The 14,729-nt window shown below is 35.2% G+C and overlaps 1 protein-coding gene across 3 annotated transcripts in view; it reads left to right on the top strand.

Moving 5' to 3' along the window:
- pacs2 (phosphofurin acidic cluster sorting protein 2) overlaps positions 1-14,183 on the top strand; it is a 36,389-nt gene extending 22,206 nt beyond the window's left edge. For 2 of the 3 annotated variants that reach the window (XM_086095446.1, XM_086095444.1), the window contains exons 14-25: positions 1,328-1,432; positions 1,513-1,619; positions 2,645-2,799; positions 3,021-3,131; positions 4,386-4,494; positions 5,612-5,644; positions 8,557-8,599; positions 8,689-8,731; positions 9,416-9,551; positions 10,603-10,832; positions 11,388-11,501; positions 12,819-14,183. In XM_086095446.1, coding sequence (XP_085951572.1) covers positions 1,328-1,432; positions 1,513-1,619; positions 2,645-2,799; positions 3,021-3,131; positions 4,386-4,494; positions 5,612-5,644; positions 8,557-8,599; positions 8,689-8,731; positions 9,416-9,551; positions 10,603-10,832; positions 11,388-11,501; positions 12,819-12,937 — 1,305 coding nt within the window. In that variant the 3' untranslated portion in view covers positions 12,938-14,183. The remainder of the gene's footprint in view (positions 1-1,327; positions 1,433-1,512; positions 1,620-2,644; positions 2,800-3,020; positions 3,132-4,385; positions 4,495-5,611; positions 5,645-8,556; positions 8,600-8,688; positions 8,732-9,415; positions 9,552-10,602; positions 10,833-11,387; positions 11,502-12,818) is intronic. The other variant, XM_086095447.1, reaches the window with a different exon arrangement.
- Positions 14,184-14,729: the final 546 nt, after the last annotated feature.

Here is a 14,729-nt window from a genome sequence, read left to right as displayed (position 1 = left end):
CCTCCCAAAAAACTTATAAATATTTTCTATTTTAAATGTCCCAAAAGACATATTTATAAGTTTTTATGTTGTTGTAGTTTTATGCTCGAGCATACAGAAGGCTTTGATGCAGCCTCTCAACAGGAGAGAACGGTTGAAGAAATGGTAGTTATCACAAAAACGGCCAGCAGGTGGCAGCAGCGCAAAAGAGATCAACCAGGGCCATGTTGAAAAAAAGCTCAATTACTCACAATTTTAAATAGATTTGTACATAATGATGAAACTTAGCTATATTCTAATGCTAATACTTTTTATTCCTGATGAAAGAAGAGACTCTAATTTTTCTTTTGGTAGGTTCCATGTTTTTATAGCAATAAAACACAATATTCTCTGGGCCTTGCAAAATCCGTCAAAATCCAGTAAAACAGCCGGGAGTGAAGGGGATTGCTTCTGTGAAAATGGCTGCGAGTGAATGAGCTAAAAGACCTTAATCAAATGTATGTGAAAAAAAAGCAAGGTTTCTAACTTTGTCGTTACATAATTTTATTTTGTTAGCCACTAGCCGCTAACCCCGGCAACTGATGACAACAGCCGTTTGCAGTTAGCTTACTAGATAAGTGGATTGTATTCATGCTTAGGTTGCCGTTGCTGAATATTTACCAACGTTGTAAATAAAGTAGGCAAAAGAGACTGATAGACTTCACATTCTCGCAATGTTGCATACATTAAATATGGCTGCCACCGTGTCTAGATGCGTGTCTTAAACTAAAAAAATAAATTAAAAATACTAAGTATATTTAAGTAAACTAGGGTTAGGGTTAAGTAAGTTAAGTAAAGAAGATTTAAAGAAGTTTTCTCATTTTGGGTTGTGTTTCCCTTGTACTCAAGTGCTTTGCCAAAAAGTGAACAATTATTCAAAAAAAGCGTCTTTAAACTGTTTATTGCGACTACTTGTTGAAGTTTACTGCCAAACTAAAGATAAAACAGAGAATTACACCAATTTGAAGACAAAAAGGGTGTGTTTACACCTGTCTTAACCTTTCAGTCTGAAATCTTTATGCTAATGCTAATGCTAAAGAGCGTTCATGTTGTGGTGACCAACCCAACTATTTCTGAACAAGTAGCCTACGTAGGTAGGTTCGTTGAGAATTTTGTGCGTACTTATGGCCAGATGTCAGTCATAGGTGGAGAATTTTATTTTAGCAACTCAAATCAGGGGAATTTTTTTTTTGAAAATGTATGTAAAATATAATGTAAAAATGCCGGTGGCTAGAAATTAGGCCAAATTTTGCATCCAGAAAAGTCCCTGCTAAATGATCCTAAATCCTCCAAATCCATTTATGTGCAGATCCCAAGGAAGACGGTGTACGATCAGCTCAACCACATCCTGGCATCTGACAACCAGCTTCCCGACAGCATCATCCTCATCAACACGTCCGATTGGCAGGGACAGGTGAGACGGCCTCCGAAATCTTTTTGGGACGCTTTTTCTTGAGCTCCCGTTTCAAGCGCACGTTCTGCTCTACCTTTCAGTACCTGTCGGACGTGCTCCAGAACCACAACCTGCCCGTGGTGTGCACCTGCACCACGGCGGACATCCAGGCGGCGTTCAACACTATCGTGTCCCGCATACAGAGATTGTGAGGCTTTCTTTTGCACAACTTCCACGCAACCCCCCCACCCCCCACCCCCGTTCCCTTTTCACTTGTTGCTAGGCAGGATTTATTGCTTGTTGCTAGGCAGGATTTATTGGGCTTTATCACGAGTTTCTTTTGTTCATTCAGATTTGATGTCATTTCATAAAACTTACTTTATTTTATGTGCATATATATATTTTTTTATTCATTAAATTTTTATTTTATTTTATTTTTAAATTTATATAATTTAAACAATAAATAATATATAGGTAATTTAAACCAAAAAAATTCAATTGTCACACTGTGTTTTCTTTTCTTTTATTCCTTTTGCAGTGCTGTTTGGATATAATGTAATTAAATTTAAATCATTATTTTATTTTAGATGATTTCATTTAATTAGGCTTAAATTTTTGGTTTAATTCAATTTAATTTGATTTCACTTAATTTCATATTAACTCATTCACTGCCATTGACGGCTATAGACGTCAAAAATTCATTTGAACTATTTCTCGTTAAACATTTTTTTCCCACTTTTGTTTACAAAAGTATAAAAACTTAAGAAGTCTTAAACTTAAAAAAAGTCATGCGATTAATTACGTTTAAAAATTGTAATCTCCCGACGCCCCTAATTTTTTATAATTTTTTCTTTAAAAAAAACATTTTATTTTTTAAGAAAAGGTTATTAAAAATTAGGTGATTACAATTTGTAATCGTAATTAATCACATGACTTCACTAGTTAACTCACGATTAATCACAAATTTTATATCTGTTCCAAATGTACAAAAAAATCTAGGTTTTCATACTCTTGTTAACAAAAATGGAAACAAATGTTAAACTAAAAAAATTGTTTAAATCAATTTTTGACGTCTATAGCTGTCAATGGCAGTGAATGAGTTAAGTAATGTCTTTTTAATGTCCTTTGGCTTGTTGCTAGGCAACATATGTAGGGGTTGAATCACTGCTCTGTATGCAATACAAAATACTAATAATGTATGTTTAAAAAAAATGTATGTTTGTGTGCACACAGCTGCAACTGCAACTCGCAGACGCCCATCCCCATCAAGATCGCGGTGGCCGGTGCGCAACACTACCTCAGCGCCGTGCTCCGCCTCTTTGTGGACCACCTGACCCACAAGACCCCCGACTGGCTGGGATACATGCGCTTCCTCATCATCCCGCTGGGTACGTGCAGCATCCCCAGTCAAACTAAACATAAACACAAAGAAAATTACCTTAGGGTTGCCTTAGGCTAGTCTGCGTAGCTTAATGCTAACCAACAATGCAAAGACGCCATTGACGTGCTAACGGCTAGCATTGCTAGTCGCGGTTTTAGAAGCAACGGATGTTTGAACGCTAACTTTGCGGTAACACATATTTAATATGAAATGTATGGTTGTGTCCAGGTGCGCACCCTGTGTCCAAGTATCTTGGCACCGTGGACTACAAATACAACGCTTTGTTCCAGGACGCTGCCTGGAAGGACCTCTTTCACAAGCCCGAGGCTCCTGTCATTGGTAAGGGGATCTCCATTCCGATGTTTGGATTCCTAAAGACGCCATTGGATTGTGTATGGAACAAAAGTCGGCCTTTCAAAGAACTGTTTGCAGGGTGTCCCAGAAAATACATAATGACACTTTTATTTTATTCATAGCAATTGGGGTCACCCTGAAAAAAAAGTGTGTGTGTGGGAGGGGGGTGGGGGGGGGGGGGTCCTAATATTACCATTACAGTCGCAGTGTCATGGTGTTATGAGAAAAAGAGTAAGTGAAAAATAAATATTACGTATTATTATTATTATCATTTTTACATTTTCCAGCATTATTATTTTTTGTTTTAAAGTCAAAGAATAATTTACTAATTTGATTTTAGGGTATAAAAAAACAACAACAACCAAAGATTAAAGTTGCAATTTTTATGAGAATAACAGTCCAAATATACAAATTTACTAGTGAATGAATAAAAAAAAAAGTTTAAAAATTCATTTAAAAAAGTGTCAATTATGAGAATTTTTTCTTAATTACTAGTCATAATAAAGTTTAAATATAGGAATATAAGGTTCCCCAATAAGACAATAAAGGAAAAAAGAGTACAGTAAACTTGTTTTTACAAGATAATGTAAAAAAAAAAAAAAGAGAAAAATAATATCATTATGTTATAATATAATAATGTTTTAATTTGATTTTGGGGGGAAAAAAACAAAATTGCAATGTTTTAAGAATACAATTTTTATGAGAAAAACAGTCCAAATATATATTAATGTACTAGTGAATGAATATATATAGAATATATAGAATATAGAATTATATTAAATTACATACATAGAATATAATCTTGCCCCATAAGACAATAAAGTAAAATGATTTACAGTAAAATATATATTTTTTTTTACAAGATAATGTAAAAAGAAGAAGAATAAAATCATTATGTGAGAAAAAAGTCTTAAATATACCTGGGGGGAAATTATTATTATTATTATAAATAAAATCGCAATATTATGACTTCATGAGAATAAAAGGTTAATTTTATAAGAAAAATGTATGATTATAACAAGGAAGTCCAAAAATGAATGGGGAAAAAACCCATTCAAATAGTATCCCGAGAAAAAATCACAATATTATGCGAGAAAAAAAGAATGATTTTAAAATAAAAAATAATGCTGCATTGGGCTACGTCACTCGACGGACGATCAAATTGAGGTCATGGTGCATTTTAGCTTCCTCTGAACCTTTTCGTGAGTCGTGCACTGCGTGTGTACCTGACGTGTGCAGCCCAGGAGAGTCCGGACGTGGTTTCCAGGGTGACGCAGTACATGCTGGGCGCCAACGGAGCGCATCAGCTTCCCATCGCCGAGGCCATGCTCACGTACAAACAAAAGAGGTACTTCTCTGAATGGATATATAAGTGACTACAGCCGTCACAATTTTTTTTTTTTTTTAGATGAAAATATTTTACAAAATCTTTTCATGGGACAAGTCCCCTCAAAATAACTCTACACACATTCATGTGTTGTCAGTGTTTGAATGGAGCTAACAAATGCTTCTAATGCACAAATGTACAAACTGCCAGTTGACTTGTTTTTAACTCATTCACTGCCATTGACGGCAATAAACGTCAACATTTTATTTGAACTATTTCTATTAGTTTAAAAAAAATTCCCCACTTTTGTTAACAAGAGTATGAAAACCTAGACATTTAAAAAAAATAAAAAAAAAATTGAAAAAAGAAAAAATTATTAGTGTAAGGCGATTACATTTTTTAATTGTAATTAATCGCATGACTTCAATAGTTAACTCACGATTATTCACAAATGTTATAATGTAGAATATTTTTTCTAGCTTTTCATACTCCTGTTAACAAAACTGGACAAAAATGTTAAACTAATAGAAATAGTTCAAATGAATTTTTGACGTCTATAGCCGTCAATGGCAGTGAATGAGTTAAACGTACCCACAATATTAGGTACGCCTGCACAATCTAATTAGAACCAATTTCAAGGTCACATTTCCATTTATAATCTGGGTTCTTAAGCATTTTTGGTCAAGAGACCATTTAGTAAGTTGGGCTGGGCAATTCATTGAAATGTAATTGTGATTTTGATTTTGGCGTCATAAACAATGTCATCAAAGAAAACAACGTTTAGCAGCAGTTCGTCGTCCAGTTTGACAACCCCCGACTCAGAAGTTGACTGTAGACCTCCACCAAGGCAAGTTTTGGACATGTGATATCATAGCTGTTTCTAATAGGTTGGTTATTTTCATTTAGCCACATTTATCGTATAAAAGCATTCAAGCTTGTGCTGGTGTACCTAATAAATAGTCCGGTGAGCGTTTATTCTTAGAAGAAAAAGAAAAAAGATAGTTATAGATGACTGCAGTTGTTTGTGTGTGCGTGTGTCTTTACATCCTTGCGTGTGTGTGTGTGTGTGTGTGTGCAAATAACATACTTGTGCTTTGTGTTGTCCTTTTTTTTCTTTTGTGTCTTTTTTTTTTTTAAGGAAAAAGAGCTTTCATTTTGATTTTTCCGTCAGGTATTGTGCTCCATTTTCAGTTGCTCAGTCATGTTCCCCCACAACTGAATGTGTGTGTGTGCGTGCGTGTGCGTGCATGCATGTGTGTGTGTTGCCATTTTCCGCTCTCATTCCTCGCTGCTTTAAGAGCGGCATATTTCGACCAAAATGGAAAAATACCGTATGTGAATGAAGCCATGAATGAAGGTGAAAATCTTATGTGAAAGAAAATATTTCTGGGAGAAAAAGTCATAAAAAATGACAAGAAATCAATATATAATATAATCATGTCATATTACAAGAAAAAGTCATAATATTTAGAGAAAAACGTTTTTGGAGAAAAAATGTGAGGGGGAAAAAAATATTTATTATTGTTATTGTTATTATTGTTTACTATTTTATAACCGTAATATCACATGATTAGCCTCTTATAATCATATAAGATAAAAAAAGAAAAAGAGTAGGAAAACTGGGGGAAAAGTAATATTACAAGAAAAAAAAGTCATTATAGAAACAAAGTTGTAATAAGGGATTTTTTTATGGTGAGAAAGTCCATTAAAAATATGAGAAATAAGTTTGATTAGTTATTATGTTATAATGAATTATATATGAGAAAAGAGTTGTTAGAAGAAAATAAATGTACCGTAATGTTGTGATAGGTCATTATTACATTTTGAGAAAAAAAAAAGTTGTAATATTAGAGGAATACAATTTTTACTTTTGGAAAAAAGTCATAAAATTAGGCAGAAAAAAATAAGAGAATCATCTTGTAATATTAAGGAGATAAAGTCATAACTAAAGAGATATGAGGAAAAAACATATTTTAAGAATTTATTTTAATATTAAGGTATTAAAATATGATGAAAAAGTCATAAAATTCCAAAAGTCACTTGTAATGTATGGCAGTAAAATGCAAATATGAGGAATAAGGCCCAATATTTTTTTCCAAAGTTCAAAGTTCACCATTATTTTGATGAAATATTACAACAAGACCTTCATAATACTTGATATCTTTAGAACGTGACGACTTTTAATGACAAACTAAATTGTTAACCCGTCATAATTCTCTTCCCCCCCCCATCTGAATTCCAAACCTTCCATTTTGCATGTGCATCTTTTACCAATGGACCACATCAGCGTGCATCTTGTTGCTAGGCAACTGTGGGCTGTACATTCAGCTTGTGTTCTTCTCCTTCTGTAACTTCCCCCGTTCCCTTTCCCGACTCTTGTGTAGCCTGTCAGTTTCTTCTCTGGGGGGGCGATGGCAGGTGTCCTCAAGGCAAGAGCAAAAACCTCTCACCTCATCCTTCCCCCTTTTAAACGCTGCGTGACGGCTATTTTTACGCTCGCCGGCCGGCCGGGAAAATAGCGCATAGCGTGATAGCAGTAGATGTGATAGAATAAGTAAAGTAGAGAGAGGTTCTTGCTTTATTTTTTATTTAGGTTCATTTCCGTCTCGTGTTTGCTGCATGCGTTGCTTGGAGGAGGTCACGTGATTCCGCATTGATTGGCGGCCAATCGGCATAGAGTGAAGCATGTTCAATTTCGGGGTCATAATATTAGAAACACAGTGCGACGAGATTCAATACAAGAGCAGAATGAAATCCACAGGAAATAATTGAAAGGGGCTTTAAGTAGCACCGTTACTGAAAAAAAAATTTGGACATTTCATTTTTCACATTTGGGCTAACTCTGTTTTTGTCAATTTGCAGGAGAGTGATTTTAAGTCCCTGAAAAGTGCAACTAAATATTAAGGCCTGAATGACATGGATAAAAAAAATTCTGATAACTGATTAATGGGACAACTATACTGGTTTTTGAAAATTATTTTTTTTTCCTAGCACATCAGATTTTTTAACCATAAAAGCTTAATGCAATATGGATTTTTCCATGCGTTGTAATTTATAACGTTTCATAAAGAAATTCCCGTATATAAGGGGTGTCAGGCAATTAATTTGTTTAATTGCAATTAATCGCATGACTTCAATAGTTAACTCATGATTAATCACAAATTTCACAATAAAATATTTTTCCCGTAAGTTTTCATACTCTTGTTAACGTAAATGTGGGGAAAAAATGTTAAACTAATATGGCTGCATCTTTTAGTCATTAATCAATTTCATAATGATTCATAAAATTGAATTAAAATTTAAAAGCTGTACTTACTGTAAAAAATGTGATATTTATTTGTGTTGAGGTAATTTTTCTGCCACTAGATGGCATCATTGCATTTGTAAGACATTGGTGACAGCTCAGTGCATTTTTCTTTTCATATTAAGAGCTATCTAATCTTTAACATGAAGTAACTTGTGAAATTCTGTCGATTTTTTTAAATTGTAAAATACAATTTGACCCCAGTCTCCACAAAGGTTTGCATTATTATGACTGCAAAATGTTGCCTGCTGCGTTGCGACCGGAATTCCCCCAGTACAGACTTTACAAATCGCGCGTTTCAAAAAATTTGTGGCGTTAAAGGAACTTCGAATTAAATCAAAATGAACGCACTAATTTTGACAGCCCTATTTACTATATTTCGGTATTATTATTGTGTTATTATTATGAAAACCTGATGTGCTAGAGAGAGAAAAATCTAGGGCAGATTTGGAAAAAAATCAGTTTTACTAGTAAAAATAGTTTAGTGTTGTTTTTTTTTTTAAATATATAATGACTAGAATACATTTTTGATTTTTATTGTATGTTATCCATCTAATAAGATCAGAAGCCCTAATATTTGGTAACAGTATTTGGTATGTCATTCGACGGTGTACTGTAGTTGTACCTAATGTTATGACCCGGATGTAAAATTTACGTTATTAACCTTAGATGGCATTTTTTCCCCTTTTGCCTTTGCTTTTAGTGATTTTTTCTTGTAGTAGATTCAAATCTTTTTTTTTAGGTCATTATGTGCTTTAATTCTTATTCTCTCACTCCAGCCCCGATGAGGACTCATGTCAGAAATTCATCCCGTTTGTTGGCGTGAGTAACATCTCGTCAACGTGTGGCGTTGTTAATGTGCCTATTCGGGTGTTGAGTACGCCTTTCTGTGTCATCTTTCAATCTTGCAGATGGTTAACGTGGGAATAGTGGAGCAAACGTCAGCAGCTGCAGGCAAGATTTTTTGTTTTTTTTAACTCGTTCACTGCCATTGAGAGCTATAGACGTTAAAAATTCATTTGAGCTGTTTTTACTAGTTTAACATTTTTGTTTCCATTTTTGTTAAGAGTATGAAAACCTAGATAATTTTTTTTGTAGATTTACAAATTTTAATCGCCTCATGCCCCTAATTTTTAATAACCTTTTCTTAAAAATAAAAAAAACTTTTAAATTCTTAATAATATATTTTTTAAAGAAAAAAATATTAAAAATTAGGGGCGCCGGGCGATTAAAATTTTTAAACGTAATTAATCGCATGACTTCACTAGTTAACTCACGATTAATCGCAAATTTTTTATCTGTTCTAATACATAAAAAAGGGAAATAGTTCAAATGAATTTTTGACGTCTATAGCCGTCAATGGCAGTGAACGAGTTAATAAGATTCCCATGAAATTGTATTCATGAATTATTGTCAATTATTGCTAGCTGTGATAAAGCCAAACATTTGTCTGCATTTCTGTTTAAATTAGAACTATGACTTAATGACGTATTTTAGCGTGATTGGAACATGATGGTGGTCGTTTTGAGAGGTGGAACGTCCGCACTGAAGGCCCGCCATTGCTATATGGGCAAAAGTATTAATAAAGGACTTTCATTGATGAAGTCTTGCGTTTGGTTTCCTCCCCTCACCCTGAAGGCGACTCTGACGACGCGGCGCCCGCCGGCTCGTCTCTCGCGCTCGCCCCGCCGCCTCTGGTGTCGCCGGCGCTCAAAGAGGCGTCGCCCACACCGCCCTCCTCGCCGTCCGTCAACACGAGTTTTTGCGTGTACAGGTGAGTGTGCTGGAATGTTTGGAGTGCAATATGACGTGCGCTTAACACAGACGCTTTTAGTTCTTTTTACTATTAGCACCTGACTTTATTATTATTCTTTATTACTATTACATTTTATTTGACACCTTGTTTGCCCCTTTGGCTTTGATTTTAAGAACATTTTTCTTAATTTAAAAAGGCACTTTATTTTTATTTTTGAAAAATGTTGCTCCCAAAAACGTATAAATATGTTCTATTTTAAATATCCCCATGCTCCCAAAGACATTTGTATAAGTTTTTTTTAATGCTAGAGCATACAGAAGTCTTTGATGCAGCCTCTGACCTGAAGAGGTCGCTTAAAGCAATAGTAGATATTACAAAAACGGCCAGCAGGTGGCAGCAGGGCCAAGTTGCAGGTTTGCGAATAATGATGAAACTTAGCTATATTCTACAGCTAATTGCTGCAAAACGGAAACAAACATACTTTTTTTTTCCTGATGAAAGAAGAGACTCTAATCTTTCTTTTGATGGGTTCCATGTTTTATAGCATATACTTTATTTGCCCTCTCCAATTTATATTTTATTCTTTAAAAAAAATGTTTTTGTTTATTTTATATTAGTAAAGAATCAATGTACTTGCCCCATTGTATTTATTTGTTTATTTATTTTTACTTTTTAATTGATTTTCTCTTTTTAGTGTCCTGATATTTTATTTTAAATTATTTTAAGGACACTTTCACTTTCCACCATATTTATTTAGTTTTTGTCGTTTCAAAGGGTATTATTTATTTATTTATTTATTTTTACTGAGACTTTATTTGCCCCATTTGATTGTAGCTATTTTAGTTTAAGGGTACATTATTTGTCCTTCCCAATTTTTTTTTTTTGAACGACACAGTAAATACTTGCCCCATTTAAATGTGATGTTACTCTGTTGAAAGGGTTCTTTATTTGCTACATTTTATTTAATCACAACCATTTCCCCCATACTCGTACCCAATTTTTCGACCAACGGTTATATAACCAAGCTTATCGTGTATGCGATGGTGCCACGTGTGCTCCTCTCACCCAGTTCCGGGGGTCAGACGGAGCTGATGGGCCTTCAGGTGGACTATTGGGTGGCCGACAGGAAGAAGGACGTGGAGAAGCGGGACTCCTCCTCCTCCTCGTCCGCTGCCAAGAACACGCTCAAGTGCAATTTCCGCTCGCTGCAGGTCAGCCGGCTGCCAGCGGGGGGCGCCGAACCCGGCACCCTGCCTACCATGTCCATGACGGTGGTGACCAAGGAGAAGAACAAGAAGGGTGAGTCCGACATAAGCAAACAAGCAAAGTAGAAAGACAAAATGTTTACAGTCACATGTTTAAAGTATCAAACAAAATAATAAAATAATAAAAATAATAATAAAAATAAAATAATAATAAAATTGCCCTGCGATTGGCTGGCAACCAGTACAGGGTGTACCCCGCCTACTGCCCGAAGCCAGCTGGGATAGGCTCCAGCAACCCCGCGACCCTTGTGAGGACAAGCGGTACAGAAAATGGATGGATGGATAAAAATAAAATAAAATAAAAATAAAATAAAAATAAAAATAAAAATAAAAATAAAAATAAAAATAAAAATAAAAATAAAAATAAAAATAAAAATAAAAATAAATAAAATAAAATAAAATAAAATAAAATAAAGTATCAAACAATAACATTCCATGTTCAGTCAAGAGCAAAGGCAAATATATAAAAAAAAAAAAAAAAGAGCAAAGGCAAAAAGTCCAAAAGAACACGGGAGAAAATAAAATGTACAATCGTCATTGGTCACAGTCAATGAAAATGTTAAATAAACGGCTTGTTGCGTTGTTGCAGTGATGTTCCTGCCAAAGAAGAGCAAAGACAAGGAGGTGGAGTCTAAGAGTCAGGTGATCGAGGGCATCAGTCGCCTCATCTGCACCGCCAAGCACCAGCACAACATGTTGACAGGTAACAATCACGCTCGCTCACGTCACATCAATCAGTCAAATCCGTCCGTCAGAGACAGAGACCAACGTTTTACACGTTTTTGTCGCAGTGTTACTCAAATGACTCCACTTATTAGCCCTCATTTTATTTTGAGGTTACGTAATTTGTCCCATGTCAAAATAATTACATACATTTTAAGGCGCTTTGATTTTTTTAAATATATATATTAACTCATTTGCTCCCAAAAACGTATAAATATGTTCTAATTTTAAATATTACCAGTGTCCCAAAGACGCATTTATACGTTTTTGCATACAGAAGGCATTGATGCAGCCTCTCAACTGCAAAGAACGCTTGAAGCAATGGTAGTTATTACAAAACGGCCAGCAGGTGGCAGCAGAGAAAAAGAGATAAACCAGGGCCGTGTTGCAAAAAACTATTTTCCCCACAGTTCTGAACAGATTTGTGAATAATGATGAAACTTAGCTATATTCTAATGCTTATTGCTGCAAAACGGAATCAGATAGAATTTTTTTTTCCTGATGAAAGAAGAGACTCTAATCTTTCTTTTGGTAGGTTCCATGTTTTTTATAGCAATAGAACACAATATTCTGTGGGCCTTGCAAAATCAGTCAAAATCCAGTAAAAAACGAAGCGAAGGGGGTTGCTTCTGTGAATATGCGGGTGCGAGTGAATGAGTTAAATTCAAATGTATTTTTATTTTATGGTACTTATTATATTGAATTTAAAGGCTACCAATTGCACATTTACAATATATATTTTAAAGTATACTTTAAATGTCAGCATTACATTATTTTATTTTATTCATTTTGATGACGTTTACTTAATCCGCCTCATTTTGTTTTATTGCGTTGACGACACACGACACAATTGTTATGTACTTATATACTTTTAATGTCGCTGAAAGGCTAATGCTATCTACTGTATATTATTTAACTTAATGTTATGTTTTTTTATTTGTAGTGTGTTTTTATTTCAAGGTACTTTGTTAGTTACATGATTTTATTTCACTGTCAGGGTGGCTTTATTTGTCCCTAGTTATATTCTTGTTGTTTTAATTTGAAGTTAATTTAGGTTTATTAGATCTTTTAAGCGTACTTTAATTCTCCTGTTTTATTTAACGTAATTTATTTTTGGTTGATTTTTAAAAATGTTTTAATTAAGGGTACTTTATCTGGCCTGTTTTTATTTTATTTCTACATATTCCAAAGTTGACTTAATTTCTTTTAAATAGATTTTTTTTTTATTGAATTTTATTTCTACATTATTTGTGCCTTAGCAGTGGAATGAGCTGCGCTATTTTTGTTTGTGGGTTAGTGTCGATCGACGGCGTGGAATGGAACGACGTCAAGTTTTTCCAGCTGGCTGCGCAGTGGTCGTCGCACGTCAAACATTTCCCCATCGCCATCTTCGGCCATGCCAAAGGCCCCTACTAAGAACCTGCGCCCTCCTCTTCTTTGTGCCAACCCGTTTAACTGACATTATCATGTCATATGTGTCGTATTGTTTTTTTTAAAATCCATGTTACAGCCTTCCCCTTCGGCGTTGTTATTGTTCTTTTTAGATACATAACACTAAATGCTAATCTCGTCTAAAATGGACGCCGTCGTACTGAAAGCACACCCCGCACATAAATTAAGGATATATATTTAAAAAAAAAGATGTTTTGAAAAGGAGATTTTGAAAGTATTTTTAAGTCGGGAAATGTTGGATGACACGTGCAATAGAAGTAAAGGAGACATATTATGGAAAATTGACTTTTTAATGGCTTGCATACAAATAGTTTACCTACCTAGCCTACCTAGCCATCAAATGGGAGATTAACCAAGTAAATGTTTCGTTATCTGCCAATTTCTGAAAACGTCTCTGTGATAATGCCATTTTGAATGTTTCCCCACTGTGACGTTACAATTTTCATTGTAACAAAATTGGGGCTCCCCATTGGTCCAGCAGGATGAGGGTCGTTACACTAAATGAGACGGATCTGCTCCTGGAATGAGCCAATTTCTCCATGGCAACCTGCAGTAAAAAAAAAAATTATATATATATTTTTTCTATCCTGGTATTTTGGCAAAAATATGTCTCGGTCCTGTTATTAAGACACCCGGTAACGGTTTGAAATGGTAAGAAAACGCATAATATACCTCCTTTAAAGCAAGATAGTCTTACACAATGAATAGCACAATGTGAGCTACGAATTAAAAGTACAACATTAAAGTTAGGATTTCTCACCTGCGACTTTGACACCCGGATGTCACATTGAAACACAGTATGCGTGTGAGAGCGTGTGTGTGTGTGCGTGTGTGTGTGTGTGTGTGTGTGTGTTGACTGGATTCCGTTATGTAGATATCACGTAGACGTCAAATGTATGGCAGTAGCCACTTTGTAATATTGGCTCCATCGCGTATGTAAGTCATACAAGGCGCCGAATGTCATAGCAAATTTGATCATATTTGCAGATTCTTGATAAGTGCCTACATTTGCTTCGTTGGTTACCAGTCAAAACATCCCGGTGCTGATTGTGCTTCAAGAACAACACGATGCACAGCATGATTGTACATGCGTCGTATATAAACACTAAATAAAGCCCGTTTTTCAACATTAGCTTTTATTTGGTTTATGTGGTCTTGCGTTGAAACCACTGTCATCCCCAAAACGCCCGTGTAATAAAACTACTACACACTAAAACTTGTTGTGTCAATTTGTTGCTTTTCCTGTGAAAACATTCACAAGATAACTTTCACCTTTCTTACGCATATATAGGCGTGATATTATGTGTTTAAAGCCTCCGGTTCATGGCATATATCGTGCTAGCTACCTGTTAGCTTGCAAGCTAACAGGCTTTCGCCGTTTCCTTCTTGCTAAATAATGTCCCAGGCTAGCACAGTAAATATGCATTTTCAAAGTGTAGGCATAGATAGATAGCTAACTGTACAACGTACTCGTAGAAATGGGCCGAGCAGGCTAGCAATAATGAGTTAGGAATGAAAGTTCAGGTTCAAGTTGGTGGGGGAGGCGGGACTTATGCTGGATGCCCAAGTGCGTCACCGGGCGCCATTTTAACTACATTAATGTTTTAACCCCCCAAATATCAAGAAAAGTGAAAAATAAGACACACTGTTTAATGCTAGCTCACCACATTTGAGTACGACGTAGTTCCCAGTCTTTGTGCAAGTTTTCAGTAATTATCTCCATGTATTTGAAAACATATATTTAAATTCACTTAAC

This window comes from Leptonotus elevatus, chromosome 14 (genome assembly GCF_054856555.1).
Source record: "Leptonotus elevatus isolate MCC_2025b chromosome 14, RoL_Lele_1.0, whole genome shotgun sequence".
NCBI lineage: Eukaryota > Metazoa > Chordata > Actinopteri > Syngnathiformes > Syngnathidae > Leptonotus > Leptonotus elevatus.
This window is presented reverse-complemented; position numbering and strand designations above follow the sequence as displayed.